The 17856-nt window shown below is 33.0% G+C and overlaps 1 protein-coding gene across 5 annotated transcripts in view; it reads left to right on the top strand.

Annotated features, from left to right (window-relative positions):
* TTC6 (tetratricopeptide repeat domain 6) overlaps window positions 1–17856 on the top strand; it is a 49915-nt gene that overhangs the window by 11388 nt on the left and 20671 nt on the right. For all 5 annotated transcript variants that reach the window (XM_015865044.2, XM_032445022.1, XM_015865045.2 and 2 more), the window contains 8 exons: window positions 2497–2706; window positions 8493–8649; window positions 9126–9230; window positions 10201–10299; window positions 11086–11148; window positions 12593–13002; window positions 14425–14905; window positions 16205–16334. In XM_015865044.2, coding sequence (XP_015720530.1) covers window positions 2497–2706; window positions 8493–8649; window positions 9126–9230; window positions 10201–10299; window positions 11086–11148; window positions 12593–13002; window positions 14425–14905; window positions 16205–16334 — 1655 coding nt within the window. The remainder of the gene's footprint in view (window positions 1–2496; window positions 2707–8492; window positions 8650–9125; window positions 9231–10200; window positions 10300–11085; window positions 11149–12592; window positions 13003–14424; window positions 14906–16204; window positions 16335–17856) is intronic.

Consider the following 17856-nt stretch of genomic DNA (forward strand, 5'->3'; position numbering starts at 1 on the left):
GAGAGCCTTTTTATGGGAGGTCTGAAGTTTGTAAATGGATAATACTTTCAATTAAGTAGCTGAGAATAGTCATGGGAAAAGAATGCTTAAGTTTATGAAACAGTCAAATTGGCATTTAAGTGACCCTTTGCATGCCATTGCTTATCTGCATTGCTTAAAGATCATTTGGTTAGCAAGATTATATATTAAAACAAATAGTGACAACAGACAATGAGTGTTTTACCTTCAATAAATACTTACTGTCAGATTATCAATGGTGCAGAAACTGCGTGATTTTCTAAAAAACCTGTATTTAGTGCATTAAATGAAGGGTAATGTAGGCCACACACGTAGTATTGTTTCTTCATGTCCACTTTTTCAAAGAATGATAAATAGTCTGTTTTAAGAGTGTGCGTTGTAAAAACACTCACCTTTACCTGCAGCATGCCCCGAATATTTTAGTTTACATTCATAAAGCATTCAGTTAGTTAATTCAATGAAATGATCCACTTCTGTAAAAGAAAATTAATTATACTGCCATTAAGATATTAAAAATTAAGATATTGGAAATTAAAACCTGTTTGAATGATAAATTTCAGAATTTATGTGAAAGGGTTCCCAGATGACTTTAATTTTGCTTACTTTTGTTTACATATTTTACTCCAACTGTTCAAAGTTGAATTGTTTGCCGACTTTTATTTTTAAATGCACATGTATTGATTTGCAGAGAAAGTGAACTGTTAGGGAATCTTGAAGTAAAATATTTCATCTTAGGTCTTCTTTCTTCAGTTAAAAAGTATAGTGAAATATTTCTTTTTTATTTTAAATTAGCATGATCTACTTCTTAAAGCATTGATCTGTTTTTACACACTGAAACAATTGCTTGTTTTCATTTGTGCTGTGAAATGTATGAATTTAGCTTCAAAAATAAAACAAAACCCAAACACACTAATCATTTTCACAATATGGAATTGCTGTAAGTCTTAAATTCTAATTAGTATTATTATTATTCTGTATTGCTTTTCCAACTGGATATTTCATTTTAAATATTTAACCTTAAAATTGTATTCAATTCCTGTTCCCATTTAGGAAAAAGAATCACAAATTTGAGCGGAGGCTTTGGATTATAGTTTATGGTGTAAATGTCCTGTTGAAGCATGAAGTGGCTTTATTCAATACATTATTTCTATATGTTACATATATTGCATTAAACGAATAATGGCTTGACAAAAAATATTTTAAAATTTTAATTAAAACTAAAAGGTTATTTCATTGCTACTCGTTTATATTTTGCTGTCATGTGCCTGTAAATATCAGGACTCAGATGATTGTAATATAACTGATATGGTGATCTCTTAATTGCAAGTCAAATTGCTGTTCTATTGTGCTATTTTTTGTCCATTTTCTTTATGTATTGTTTCTTTAAACTTTTTTTTACTGTTGTTGCTCTTCAGGAACGGTAAGTACATTAAAAAAGAATTTATATTAACTTGAGTATATGTTGCAAGATTCAATTGGTCTTGTATGAACTACAAAGTAGAGGAAAAATACTAATTCCCCTTTCATAATCTCTTTATTAAAAAAAGACAGTTATTAATAAAATAGACAAGATGTTGGAGGACTTAAGGGAAAGAAAATAGAAAAAAGTTGTAGCTGAAAGCTAATCGGTATAATTTCAAAGTGGATTTTTAACCGTTTTCATTAAAGATTTTCTGTTAAATATGCTGCTATTTATGAACTTTAAAGTAGTGTGTATTTGGGGAGGCATTTCAAGGCTTGGATATTTTTTCTATTCTGTTTTTCACATTGTAGCTGTCTGCACCTTTAGATACTTATTAACTTTGTAGAGTTCATACAGTAGCTGCAGACTGTTTTTAGAGCTTGATCCATGGCCTGTAGAAGTCAATAGACTTTCATCACTTTTAGCACAACTTAGATTGGTGGGTTAAATAGTAGATTTTTTAAGTTATTAACTTTTTAAAGATATCAAAGGTACTGTGTTTCCTCTAAAATCAACAGCTGAATTGAATCATTAGTGATAGCATATATAAAAAAAACCCTACAACTCTTAATTCCTAGATTTAAGAGTATTTATGTGGTATTCAGTCATGAGAGAGAACGCACAGATGAATGTACGTGTTACACTTAATGTTCATTCAAATACCCAGTTTAAGCTGGAAATGTATGCTACTTAGATAATTTAAGATTTCAAGGCTGACAGCATGAAAGCTCTACTTCGGGAAATTAATGTTGACTACTGCAGTTATTCTTTAAAGTTAAGATTATCATTTACGTTTTTGCTTTTACGTGTGGGTCCCCTCACTGCAACCCCTACTCCAGATGATATTAACTCTGTTTTCAGTAGAAGTCACCTGGATTACCAGGTAACTTATGCCAAGTATTTATTTTAGCAATTTATATCCTATGGTCTGTGATGTCACACTGTAATGTTTAGATAAGTTGCATACTTTTACAGTTCAGAGAATGGTTATTAAGGCTTTTTTCCCCCCTTTGCAGACATCAAAATAATCGAAGCATTCATCATCTGTGTACGGCTTTTCCTGGTTTTATGTTGCCTCCGTATCTACAAATGGCTTCGAGAATTTATCATACTTCAGACAGAAGAGGTCACAATATCTTGTTTACGGCAGAGGATATAGATAACAGGCAGAAAGAATCAATATATTCTGAATATATTTACTTGAAAGAACTAGCTGAATGGAAAAGGTATGAACTTATTATTGATGTTACTATGATTTAATTTTGTAAATTAAGGGATTATATTTTGAAAAATAACTTAGTGGTGTTTAGTATTTAGTAGTTTTGCAGAAGTGGCAAATAAAAAGGCTTATTTTTTTCTTAACCTTGTTTGTAAGATATGCTTTAAATTATACAGCTGAAAGGTCTTAAGTCTTATCCTGCATGGAAAATAAAAGGTGGTGTTAATTTTTAAGAATAAAGGTCACTTTATACATAAACTTTAATGTGTTGCAGTTTGTTATTAATCTGAGCTTTTATATTTAGCTCTACTAAAGAGAGGTCCCACTGAAATCATAAGCAGTGTTGAGCAAATGAAGTAGGTTTCCTATGAATGTAAAATACTGCAAGAGTAGAAGGTATGAAATATACAGTCACTAACCTTTTATCATATGGATAATCTTACTGATCCTGATTCTTCAAGCACTTAGCATTAGCATCAAGCATAACTTTAATGTAGTTTTTCTGTGTTCAACACACACAAAGTTAAGCACATATTATACTACTTGGATAGGCCTGTGGTCAACAATACTAATTGCATATGTAGGAGGTACTCATGATAACTGCATTACCTTATATTTGACTGAATTCCTAAATCCTTATTTCTTTTCTTAACATATTTTATGCTAAAATAATGTGAAATAAGACTAAATAACACAAAGAATATTCATTTTTCACCCCATATTATTTCAATTACCTTTTTTCCTTTTTCTGTGTCTTTCTGGACAAAGATCTTAAATCTAGAACCTTTACACTCAAATTTTTCCTGAAGATTTTTGACTGACAATTTGCAACCAAAGGTTTCTATACTGCACCAGCTCCAGAAATATAAAATCATTGCTTGTAAAGTCTGTAGTGATCTAAAGAACGATAGAGAGGTAAATAAGGATAAGAACAGGTCAGTTTTACAGGGCAATTTGTGTAGCTTGTTAACTTGGTCTCCCTTGAAAAGCGTGCATTTTAGTGCAGCCAAATGCAAGGTCATAAGGCTAGGAATAGGGAATAGGAGTCATTGTTTATAGGAGCGGAGATTGTATACTGAAAAGCAGTAATTTTGAGAAGAGCTTTGCACTCTTGAAAGGTAAGTAACTGAAGATGGCTACGTAATAGTCTCAAGCCTTCAAGTATGTACATCAAAATGTGTCTCCTCCATTTTAAATAACATAGAAAATGTTTTGGGGTTGGAAATGTTGTTCCAGGTAAGTGCTCTTACAACTGAGGCAATCATGCCACCACTTGTTTTTTCTCCTGGCTACATGATTTTTGCATTCTTTTCTGCTCAGCAGCACAACTTCCTGCACCCAGAACATTCAAATCATGTCATGGTGAGTAAGGTCTGAATCCTCAGATAAGCAATGAATTCTCATATCCGGGCTCTGTGCTTCAATAGCAAATTGTCAAAATTGTCACAAAGAGATTGAAATTGTCAATTGTTACTTTTTTCTTTTTTTTTTTTTTTTTTTTTTCCTTTCCCATTGACTGTCTTAGAAAAGGAAAATGAAATGGTGAGAAATTTCTGCCTGCAGTCTCTAAGGAGTCTAAGTTTAGGAAAGGGGCTATAGATTTCCTGTAGGTGCCTGCCATTCTTCCATGTGCAGGTTTGTAGGAATGCTGTGCACTTAGCAGAGACTTCCAAATGCTGTTCTTGGGGAGTAAGCAGAAATCTGGGTTCCTGTCTGTGGCCTCTCTTTTACTTGGATGCCTGTTCTGTATGAAGACACTTAAAAGATCATTGTGTTGGTCTTAATGTAAGAAATAAGAGATGCTTTTAATTTATTGCCTATGTGGCATAGTTTCTGTTGCAAGAGAATTTGCTAAGTGAAAACTTAACAGGCTCAGTAGCTGAGGCTTAATTCTAGACAAATTTGAGAGTAGCTGTAAGATTTCAGTGTACAGCAGTGGAAAAAGTACCTTTTGAACTATTCAGTAATTGCAGCTTTTAAATTGAGACTTAATTTCTTTGAGTCATATCCCGAGTTTCCTTGAGTGAACTGAGTTTTTAATGCAGGAACACTAATGAAATTGTCTTATTGCTGTTGTTTAGAGGATGGCTTTGTCATAATGTTTCTTTTACCATAAAATCTGAATCCATAAAACTGTTGTATGAAAGCTTTTAGATCTTAAATTCTTTTGATGCAGTCAAGATTGTCCCAATCATCAAGCACAGCATTATTTCATATTAGGCCCTGATCTTTCCAATTGGTTTGTGTCAGCTTTTCCTGGAGTGGCCAGTAGCCTGGCCATTAATTGTTCTGCAGGTCATGGGGAAATAGCCTTTAAGGAAATTCTGAGAAAATAAACTGATGTCTGTAGTGATCTGTTGTGAGGCATGGGAGGCAATTTAATTGTGGGCAAAAAGGTGTTCATAAAGGGAGAAAATAAAACCCTTAGGAAGGCAGTGATAGAGTCAGAAGTTGTGTAGAAACAGCAGTTGGCACAGCTTTACTAATTTAGAGATAACAGATGAAGGAAGATCTTTGAGAGCTTTGAAAGCAGAGGAGCATCTCTTGTTTGAATTAGCACTCTTGTTTTGTTACTTCAAAGAATAGCATTCAAAGCAAGGAGCTATAACCTTTGCAGTAGCACTTTGAATGAACAAGAACAGAACAACAAAATGAGTGAATAGAACAAGGTGGTGCTTATCTGTGTTATACAGATGCTGCAGAACTGAGATATGATATTAGATACTGCCTTCTAGCTTTTTAGGGAGATTAAAAGAAGACTTTAACTTTGGAATGTTGTGAATGTTACCTGTTGTGTGATGGGGCTGCTCATCATAATGATGAAAGCAAGTAGTGGGGAAAACATGAGAATTGCAAAGGCTCATATGATCCTTGAACTTCAGGTTTGTTGAGCTAACATTGGCATAGGTTGAGCTACCTAGGAAGTAGGTAGTCTGATATTTTTGTTGGGGCAGAATAGTTATGAATCATACTGATTCATTACTTTGGAGAGGCAACTTGTACAAGGTGTTTATTTGTACATTTGATTGGGAATAGAGGAAGTGGGTAGAGGATAGGATACTTTAATGTAAAGAGATGGGAATGAAACTAAGAACTGCGGAAGCTATAGGAAGATGGGGGCTTGAAGGAGAAAATGGTTTTGTTTTCAAGGGGTAGGTGATTAGTGAAGGATGAACCTGAGCCTTGTGTGTCAGAAGAAAGGTTTCAGTGGAGATCTACATTCCCACAGATGAGAAGTTTTAAAAGATGCCTGTTTTCTTTAAAAAAAACAAAAATCAAGTCCTTACTCAAATTTGTTTGATCCAGAAAAACTAGAAAACTAAACTCTTTGGAGCGCTGCCATCTAGTGGCATAATCTGCCACAAACTATTACTATTCTTAAGAACTGTTTCATTTATGTGAGCTTTGCATGTAACAGGTATAATTTATACGGTAATAATTTGAGTTTATTTATACTGTTCTCATCTATTGCTGATCAATTCTTGGCACTTGTCTAATTTCATGAATACAAATAACCTAATTGGGAGTAAGCATGATTTCTATGTGTTTGATAGTAAAATTCAAATGACTTTGTCAAGCAAGCTTACAATGGTAAGATTTTTTTTTTAGTGGATCAGATTAATAAAGCAATAGTTAGTTTGCTTTCAAGCCTTATCTTCATTGTGGAAAAACATCTGGAGGCTTAAAAAACAACAAACTTTTCATTCACTAATTCATTCATGCTACTATTCAAGCTACATGCTACTAGAAAGCCATGAAGACTTAAGAGTGAGAATATATGTTTATGAATATCATATATGGATGGTCAAATCTATTCCTAGCAGAAATCTTGCCAATATTTTAACATGATTTTTAGTTTCACCTTATCTTTGTTAAAATCCCTTCAGGCAGGAATGCTTCGATATCCTAGAAATGTTATGATTGAATTTTTATTTATTAACCAACAGGTGGAATAGGAGTATTATTAGAATTTATTATTAGTGCATTGTGCTTTCCCTCATGTTGTTTCTGTCTTCTAGAAATGAGAAGCCTGAATATTGTTTCACGTTAACTCACATTTTATTACTTGATAGAAACTCAGTGAATTGAGAACTTTTTATGACAAGTGCCTTAATAGAGTGACAACTCTTACCTTGTTCATTTAAGATGGTCAAATGCTGAAGAATCTTTTGATTTGTTTTATACCTTTCTCTATCTTGTATTACATCTTGACATACCTTTTATACAGACTCTCACCTTGAAGAGTCAGAACCACCAAGTACTTAAATGTAAACAAAAACTAGGAAGGCCAGACACTTGCCAAAAGTTAGGCTTTCAGTTCATAGTTTACAAGAAATGGGTCTTTTTTCAAAGCTTCCACTTCAAGAGAGGAACATTCCAGAAAGAGTTCGAGAAGTACTTTCAGGTCTACAGTCTTTCTCTGCACTCGTACTGCATTTTAAAGATTCCTTTTCAACATGGGGTTGTACTTCACAGGCATTTTGTTTGCTAAATCAAATGGCTGGTTCTGAGTTATACTGAGACCTCCCTGCCACTCCCTTTTACAGTGTTTTGATAAGTCCTAGATTAAATGCAGCACATTTCTATTTTAAGTGAGAATGAAGCCCACTGCAGCAGATATACACCTGACAGTGGCATTACAAGTAGCAGGAATCAAACAGTTTAATTCCACAAAAATACAAGGAAACTTCATTATTTAGTGTTTATAAAGTACCCCAAGCCTGATTAACACCAGTAGATGTCAGTGTTGGCATATGCCAACATGTTAAGAAAAATTGTATTTATATCATAAGCACTTTATTATATACAGTTTTCATACATATACTTAATTATATTTTCTTGTACCTCTGTACATATAATAATAGGTGAAATGTTTAATATATTTTGTGTTTGTAAGAACTATATAAGTGACAACAGAAGTAATTCTTGTACTGTCAAACAACAAGAATAGCTAAATATGCAGATGTATTTTCTACTATCTGATAGGTAAATATATTTGTTGTCATTTTTTACATAAATCCTGTAAAAGACATGTTTAATTGATGAATGGCATTAGATCTGGAATAATGATTACTGCTGTTCTCTAAAATAGTTTTACTAGTTTGTTAGGAGCAATAAGTTCTTCAGATCTAAATTTGGCTTTTCAGGTGCCAGGAGCAAAGGAAATAAAGATAAGTTATAGGATTATATACGCTTATGGACATATGTAAATAAATGAGTTACTTTGTGTTGTTTAAGTGTTCACTATTTTTGAAACTGAAGCATTGATAGGAAATTAAGATGTGTAATTTCTTACTGCAGTGACTTTCTAAAGTGAAATCTTTTTTTTCAAGGTGATTGCCACAGGTAAGTTTATTTAAAATAATAAAGGGCAAGCAAACAGTCAGAATCCTGTCCCTAAGTAATCACAAAAAATACTGCTCAAAACCAGCACAACATTCCTGCTGAAATAATTTCTCTTGGGCATTCAAGTACTGTGGTTATGGTCAGATATACTTAAATTGTGTATTTGTCATAGGTGAAAATGCACTTCATACTCAGAGGTTACTGTTAAATTGTGACTTCATTTACAAGTAATGTACACCATAGACCTAATTATGAATGTCTTAAATTAGAGGCCTAGCAGCAGGTTCCTTGCATATGTTATTTCAACCTTCAGTTCTTTTCTTTTGAAAAAATAAAAGCTTTTCTAGTTTGATTAGAAATTACCTACTTTTCTGTTTTACCATTTTCAAACCTGACAGCATCCAAATAATTTAAATAATCTTATATTAATCTTATATGTTGCTGCAGAATTTGTTTTGAAGGAGTTCCTGCTTCAGAACTGTTTCAGAATAATCAGAAAGATGGGATTCATTTTCTTCCACGTCATACATCAGTAGCTCTAGCTGAGTGCCAAAAAGCTGATTATAGTCTTAATAAAGCACAACTTCAACTGGTAGGAGAGAAAGTAAGAAATAATTTTAATTATTATGTCACATAGTTATGCAATTCTGTAAGTGAAGCACAATATTTTGGAAATATTTTTTAGTTATTCTGATGCGTGAAACATCTACAAAAAAACCCATAAACTTTACATTTGACAAGATGCAGTATAATGATGTTTAAGGCCTTTATTGATTGAGAGTGTTATTCTAAAATCTCATGACTCAGTTCTTAATTTGTCCTCTAATAATATTTTGCTAGTGTGCTATTAACAAATAAAACTACTAAAACTACAAACCATGTCATTCTTTCAGGTGGCAGAGCCCTGTAACTCACTAAATTTCATTGTATTTGATGCACTTTAAAGTGTTTTCTATTACAAAATAATGTACAAGACCATATTTTATTACCTAATAGAATTATTAGGTGATAAGGACTCAATACTGACAGTAATAAACTTGATTTTTATCAGTTGATAACTGATTTCCATTTGTTCTGAAGGTTTCTCTTTATCCAGAAGCACTGAAAATGTTTTGGGCTCCCATTCCACCAAAGTTCTTTGCTCCTATTTCTTCTATGAAGGATATTTTATTTCCTAAATATGAGGTAAATATTCTAAAAACATACCTTTTTTTAAAAATATTTGATTTTCTAATGGTATATTTAATAAATGTAGTAGTTATGTATTGTACTGCTACTTTAGTAATGCTTCACTATTTATAAGTATGGTATGTAACTCAATGTACAGTTTGTATTAATATACACTAAATAGTATTTAATTTCCATTTTGACAATAAGAAAGTTTTTGGTAGTAGTTAAGAATAACTACTGATTGCTACTCTATATTGCTTATTAGCATTCAACATAAATGTAAGGGTATTTTTACACAGGCTTTCTTCTGCTGTACTGGCTCTGATATGTATCAAAATTTAATAACATTACAGTATCTAACAAAGTCTATTTTATAAGTTGCCAATGTTTTTGAAGTTTGAAATTTCTTGAATGTAAAATCTTCTGTCTGGTTATGTTCAGCCATTCATATGAAAGCCCATGCCTACTGGATGCTCATATTCATGGTACACTGCAACTTCCAATGGCAAAGGTTACAGAAAAAACTGTCTCTCACAACCAATTCACACCCCCGTGCAAGATGTATAGCACATCTATGTCTGGATTAATTAACAGCAGGAATAAACCTGATAATTTCCTATTTCCTAGCCTTACTGCTACCTGAAATGAAAGCTGTGTTAATGTTATTATACGGACTGCCATGAGCTGACATAAATTATCAAGGCTACAGATAAAAACTTTAGAGAATGAGGTAGCAATAACTGTTTGTTTCAGGTTATATGCCCCTTTTGCACCATGTCATTCTTAATCATATTAAATAATGTTCCACTGCCTGTCCTTCAGAAACTTAAGATAAATGGCTTCTGTGATGTTGATCTTGACCATCATATCTCTTTAGCTTAAATATGCAATAGGCTTGAATTCTCTGTTACTATCGTATGGTTTCTGTAGCTGACAAATAATAATGATTTATGTACTTAAACATGCAAATATATTCATATTTCAGAGCAATGTTATTGAAGATATAACTTATGAAGACTTTTTAATTTCTGATGAAGAAGAGTTGGAAACTCAGCGAGCTGATCTTGATTTCTGTGATTTACTGGTGTGTGTCGCGTTATTTTTTTTTGAGTGCAGTTAAGCTTAGCAAAACAATTCTGAGTTTGATGTCATAAAGCAATATATTATTACATATAGTTGACTGCTAAAAACTATGCAAATGAACAGTATTTAAATTTGATTCATTTTTGAGTATATGGCAAATACTAAATTTCATGTTTTAGAACCCAAGATGGTTCTTAGTTGCATTTGGGGTAGGAGTTATAATGTAAATATAATGTAAATAAGAGATTTCCGGGGTGCACAACAGGAAAGATTACTGGATGTTCCACTAGATACAGCCATCTAAAAACCAGCAAGAGTCAAGGAGGAGAACAGGGGAAGAAGAATATTTCCAAGTATGCAAATTTTTTAATGTAGAATTTCTCCAAAGGTACTATTAATGTTAAAGGATAGTCAAGAAATTCTGTGGTGGTTTGTAGGTAAGAACTACAAATGTAAGTTGTAGTGAGAGTCTGTCCGTTTATAAAATTGTGATAATCTTAAATGCATTTGGTCTTTAGAGGCAATGCTATAATGAGAGACATAGGTTTCACAGAGAGCCTGAAGCATCAGACAATGCTATTCACTTCAAAGTGCTAACTCTTTGTGAACATTTAAATAAATGAATCTGAGAGACAGAAGTAGGTAAAAGCTAACCCAGATCCCACAGGACAGTCTTTCCTTACCAAAGGATGTGAGATTCAACTGAGTATTTGTATATCTGAAACAACTAAAACTTGGTTTATTATATTATGATACAATTTAATTTCATTTCTTGTTTTACTTATAGGAAGAAAGTGTGCTGAGAAGATGCCAGTCCTTCTCACATTTTTCTGACAGTGAAAACTCAAAGGTATTTTATATTTACTTTTATTTGTTCCCAAACTGTGGTTTTCTATTCGTAGAAAAAATTCTTACACTGAACTAAACTGAACTTAATATTTTCATATTCAATGCAAAAACGAGCACTTCAAATATCTTTTTCAAGTGGATTGGTTAAATTAAGCCTTTCAGTTTCCCAATTGGAGGACATAGCTTTGTAATGAGAACCTTAAATTAACTTTGCAGTTGGAAAACAGTAAGTGAGAAGAGTCTTATCATACTGAAGTTTGGTGAACCAGTAAAGATTTGCAGTATCTGGTCCTTGGATTTCAGATGTACAATGGTGTCAACATTAAGTTTACAATCAAGTGATGTGTTCTTCTAAAATGTTTATTGAAGTAATGTTAGATGTTTCATGAAATATATAAAACTGCAATAAATTGCACACATTTTACACCTCTGTGACAAGGACTTTATATAGCTAGTGTTCAATTGAGAAAAGTGGTTTTAAGTAAGAATTTGCAGAGTCTATGTTTAAAACTTCTGTATAGTCCATGAAAACCTGCTTAAGGTGTTATGACCATTTTATTTTTAAGAGGAATAGGAAGCATGGTAGCAGTTCAAACTGTGTGCAAAATAATAGATTGAGTAACTTAAACACGGTGTCTGCAGTTTGAACTGAGCACTGATGATTTTTAAAACATCAGAGTTTCCTGTTCAAATACAAGTAGTCTTGTTGAATGCTTCATTTGTTTTTTCAGATTGTCGAATGCTTTCTTTCCTCTCTAACTTTCAGGCAGTGAATGTGAAATTGCATTTCAATTTCTTTGATGAATTTATGTTATGCCTCATTATATAGAGTAATGAGATTAACTAAAAGAGTAGGATGCAATACGCTTTTAAATTGCAGGTGTTAAGTAATGACTAATTACAAGTTAAACACCAGATCATAACAATTATTCTTTTTTTTTTTTTTTTTTTTGTCAGATGATTTGGGTACTGGGACACAAAATATAAGGGCACCTAATTCAACTCAGATCATAACTGTGCTTCTAGGCAGTACAATTGTATTTCTGAACATTATGGTTGTCCCATCTTTTGTTCTGATGTTACGAATATCTCTGTTCATCTATTAATGTCACCATCAGAGGTGTACATTTTTCATTTTAAAATTTCTGTTCCTACAGGGAAGGGGGTATCTACTTCAAATTTCTCATGATAGCATTCTAGAGAAAATTAAACTTAGACCTACATGAGCTTAATGCTCATGTCTTTGTTTTGATGCATATCTGAAGGTGTGTAGCTCTTTTGTCTCATTCAATACTATGCCTTTTTCAAGCATAGTACCCCTGTTGCTTTTTTCTTTATAATTCCATTCAAAATGAAATCCAGTCTATTCAAACAAAGTAAATGTGGTACATAAATATTAATTCAAATGAACATTTAAATGTTTATTATTATTTATTTATTTAAAGGAGATAAATTTGATTAAAAGATCAGCCTCTGCTCCAGAGATAACTGCTTTCAAACATGAAACTACATTAAAGATGCCAGCTAACTTCAAAACCAGCATGGCGGAGTTGGAGTTTATGAAGCAACAAATAGCTAAGCCAAAAGTTGAGATAAAGACTGCAAAACGCTCCCCTGCCAAGCATCCTTTGAATCAAATCTGTGATGATTGCCACTCAAAGAAGACAAATGCACCAGTGGAAAAAATGCCTACTTTGACTGGACAAGAGGATAGTGAGAATGCTGAAGTTGCAAAGAGAGCTGAAAAGGCTGAAAATAAAAATGAAAAGAAGAAGAAATCAAAGAAAGCAATAAATCCTAGAAAATTAGAAGCTGTGATTAAGAAATTAAATCAACCTTCAAGAATCCTCAAAAGGTTTTCTTTAATGTTTTGCCATTTTAAAGAATGCATTTTAATTTATATTATCTACTTACAGGTTCTATCTATTTGCATATAAACTATTCTCTAAAACATTGCTCTAGTGAATGCTTTTTTATTTGGTTATTCATTTATTATTATTTATTTAGTTATGTTACTTTAGTTACGTTTAGTTATTTAGTTATTATATGGGTTACCTTAAAAAATGTACAAGCTGTAGTTTTGTTTTTAGCAGAATGATACTTTTAAAATACAGATGTTTAAAATGTAAGCTCAAAAAACCTCCCAAAGGTTTTTTCATTTTGTGTGCAGTCATGCTATGTGTTCCCAGTGTAACTTATATTGATGCTGAGGCCTGGCCCTTCAGGCCAGTTTTCACATTCATGTCCTTTATTTGCCTTTTCATCTTTCTGTATGTTTATTGTTAAGAAAATCAATATACTGAAACTACTGCAACATATGCTGCTATAATAAGAGGAAAATAAGAGAGATAGTGGCCTTTTTCCAAAGTTCTATTTTAGACAACAACTATACTGTACTAAGTATTTCAGATCAGTTGCTTTAACTCATGGGGGTTTCATTTTTGTATTATTTTATGTATTAATACTCAAGATTGCTTTACTTTTCCTTCAGTTTCCCCTTTTCTCAGTGGGATCTCCAAATTTAAAGTATTACTGCAAATAAATATATCACTTATGTAAAAATTACTTAGTAGTCTTTCCCAGTATTTCATTCTGTGTTAGCAAGGCTAGTGTTCTTTGTGAAAAATATTAAGTGTTTCTGTTAAAGATTTGTTTCTATTACTTTGAGGTCCCAAGCTGATGTTGATTGTGATCCTTTGTGGAGGCTCTTCTTAGCAGAAACAAGTTTTCTCAGCTTATAATTTTGGAATTGTCCTTTCAGGTTCATGTGGTGGTGTTGTAGTTGTTCAACTGTGATAGCTAATTCTTATATTTTCATATCCTTCTTCAAATATCTTCCACATATACATATGATACAATATAACATAGTACATATATTATTATAGGTATTATATACAATACAATATAAAATATAGCTATCTGTATCATATATGTTTATTGTATTCATCCATCTAGGACTTGTAATCAACATATTTAACCAAACTGAAGTATTGTCCTTTCTTAAATTTAGCGTTGTCATTGTAAATTGAAGTTAGAAAGTTTTGGGAGAATTGAGCATGAAATTCCAAATAAGCACTGAACTACTTGGGATCACAAGTTATTCAGGATTCTGCTTACCTCGTAACTTCAACAATATTCTTTATAACTCATTGATGTTAAAAAGTTGTCATTATTTGTTAACATATTGTCAACTCTTGTTAATTGTTGTCTGGCAGAATGTAATTTAATATTGCTAATATAGCTGGAAATATTAATTTTGATACATTTTTTTCCTTAGGTCTGTGTCTCTAGGAAGACTCCTTATTCATAATAAATTCATTATCAAGGTGTCTCCAGCAATCAAACTATATCAGAGCCCAAGCATTCCTTGTTTGTTGGATTTTGAAAAGTTTGCTGAAGTGAGGGGTGGAATTCCAAAAGAAACCTCTGCTCGTGCATGGGTCAGTGGAATCTGGAGATGCTGGCTTGATGAAACATTCCCTGATAGGACTGTTCCTGAGAAGGAAACTGAATTGCTAAAAGGAGCTAAGGCAGTGGGCTCTCAAGTAACAAATCTACAGATAGAATTAGTTGACTCAATGCAGCCTGTTCTGCTTGAGGGTGCAGCATATACTACTGAGGATTTAGAAGAAGAAGTAAGAAGATTGACTGATTTAATAGAAAAGGTTGAGCGTCCTTCAGCTTTTCAGTATTGCAGGCGTGGAGCAATACGAAGAAAGTTAGGCAAGCTAAAATCAGCTATGGATGACTTGGAAAAAGTAAGCTTAATGCCAGGCTTTCCTACTATGTCATACCACCCTGCACCTTCTATATATATCTATATATGTATATATATATGTATATATCTATATATATGTATTTTTTTTTAAACTCATCTTATGACCCTTGCTCAGGATACAGCAGTTTTAAGACCTGAGGTGATATGATACGTGTTGGAGAGAGGATAGATGGAAAGACAGAGGCTACTTTCTTCAAATAATGCTGCTAACAATATATTTTTAATTTCTGCAAAAGCATAGTTAGAAATTTAAATGGAAAGTAATGTATTTTCTTTTTATGATTGAGCTATCATTTAACATTGATGTTTTATACAGTAGTATGGATGGCTTTTTATGCATGTTTATGTAACTTTAAGTTTCCTCTTTAGTGCTACAAAACCTGCTGTTAACTCTGCCTAATATCCTGCATAACTAGTCAGAAGTAATCCAACAGAATAAAAATGCTGCCAAAAAGGAGAGAGGGGAAAAAAAAAATTTTTTTTTACCTTGAGCTTCAGTAATGAGTAGTCAAGAGTATGAAAAGGCTAAGAATTCCGCACTGATAGTGGCCCATTGACCAGAGGGCCCTTATCAACTGCTTGCAAAGCTACTGCATAATTGAGTTAAAACAATGACTGTTATTTTCATGATACCCAAATGCATTCTCTATGTAGTTAATGGATCCTAGAAATGGCTTACGGTCCCAAATCTGAGAATTACTTTTCTAGCAGACTAGTCTCAGATATGTATATGCCTCTATTTCTATATGGCTGTTAAGTTTGTATTATCTGTACAGTGAATATATGTGGAATATATATATGCATAATATCTATCAAATAATAGAATATTAGGAATATAGGAATATTAGGATAAATTAAGAAATGTATAGTGCTTTTATGGGAATCATGACAACACAGTTTGAAAAACAGGTACCTTTTTCATGAAAACATGCTTATTTCTTACTTTCAAATAGATGAGCAATATTGTTTCTAAGCATTCTGAGTTTCTAGAAATAATTCAAGTAACTACTAAAGAAATAAATGTGGTAATGTCACAACTGATCTCTGTTTTATACTGAATTCTGGTAGGCTGTTTTTTGATTATGCGTATTTGTAAGCATGTGTAGCTTTTAAATGGGTGCATCAGTCAAACTTCAGATTTATGGGTTAAATAGAAGTTTGTCGAAGACTTATGGTTTTTACATTTTGGTGCAAAAAGATTTCATTTCCCACATACTATTGTTAGCACATTTGAGAAGTTTGTTCTGCAAAACAAAGTATTATTCTTATTTTGTTGTAGGCTATAAGCTTAGAACCACAACTACTTGATGCTTACTGGCATAGACATTTGATTTACCTCTTTCAAGACAATTTTTCTGCTGCTTTAGATGACCTGAATTTCATAACAGAGTCGAATAAAAATAAAGTAGGTAAGTATCTACTGAAGCATAATCTAACTTTCTAAGCAGCTCACTTTTCATCCAAAGTAGATATTTAACCAACTTCAGGTAGTTTATCCCTATTATAGGAGAACTGTAAAGCTAAAGTATTTGGGGCAGGAAATTGATTTCTAAGACAAAAATAAATACTTAATTTTAGTGTACTTAACAAACAAACAAAAACCCAACTCATTAATTTAATGGGGAAAGCTGATTATCCTATAGTGGGGACAACATGCTATTGTGCATTCAATCAGACCTGTTCTGCTGTGAGCTTTATACTATCAAGGAGGACCTAAAAAGGAAAATGTATCACCTGTTGGCCAGAAGAATGAAGAGAATCAAGTTTGGTCCATGTCTTCTAAAGAACTGGTGTAGGTTTTTTAGGTGCCCGTTATCTGTATGGACTGGAAACTAGTGGCTGAGTATCAGCTCTCCAGAACAAGTTGTAAGTCATCAGAGCAGCCTTGCAGCAGGGGAGGCTAGCTATACTCTGGATGCATTGGGAAGAATGTGGCCCTCCAGGTGGGGTAAGGTGATTCTCCCCTGCCTGACTGTGGTGTTGTATCTCCAATACTGTGCTTGATGTGAGAGCGAAACTGGAGAGAGTCCTTTGGAAATTTTCTAAGATGGTTAGGTGCCTAGAACACATCCTTTTTATAAGGAAAAGTTGAAGGAGCTGATACGGCCTTGAGAACATGAGGCTAATAGGTAAATATGTCGTCACCTACGGGATGCATAGTAGTAGAGAGACAGAATCAGACTTCTTTGCTCTGTCAGATGGGAGGTAATGGACACAAGTTGCAACAACAGAAATCCTTGGGCATGAAAATATTCACTGTAGGAATGCTGGAGTACTGAAGCAGATATTTCTTGGAGATTTAAAATCTGGACAAGACCCTGTGCTACTTGATCTCAGTATTTAGTCCTGATTTAAGCAGGAAGTTCGACTAGATGAGTTGAAAGCTCCTTTGTGATTTTTCCAACCCTTTGTTTTTTCTTTAATACTTATTTAAATAACTTAGGTGATATTAATTTGCTGTAACCATTTCTCTGTGCAGAACATTGAAAGGATAGCTAAGCAAGATACTGAATTTTAAAGTCCCTGTATTGTTGTTTTGAACACAGTACATTCATTATGTGATCTCAGTGTGTAGTTTATATTATAGTTGATCAACAAATGTCTACATTTGATGATAAACATATGTTTATAGTGCAAGTATGTGTGGGAAGTATTTTTCACAAGGAGAAAAATTTTGAATTGAAGGATGACAGTGCAAGATGGGTAATTGTATGCTTTTTCATGGATAGATGCTGAGTTATAAACTAAAGGGGATTTATAACCATTTTAGGAGTGAAGCCCTGGAGTGGCTTTCTGAATTGAGTAATGTAGCTAAGTGAGGTGTTTAAAGCAGATTGAAATTAGTTTTATAACAGTATTTGTGGGCATACAGATTTAAATTCATGATGGTCTTTGGTTGTCATGTCCAGCCGGTAAAGGAATGTGACTTGC

The sequence above is a fragment of the Coturnix japonica genome, chromosome 5 (assembly GCF_001577835.2).
Source record: "Coturnix japonica isolate 7356 chromosome 5, Coturnix japonica 2.1, whole genome shotgun sequence".
NCBI lineage: Eukaryota > Metazoa > Chordata > Aves > Galliformes > Phasianidae > Coturnix > Coturnix japonica.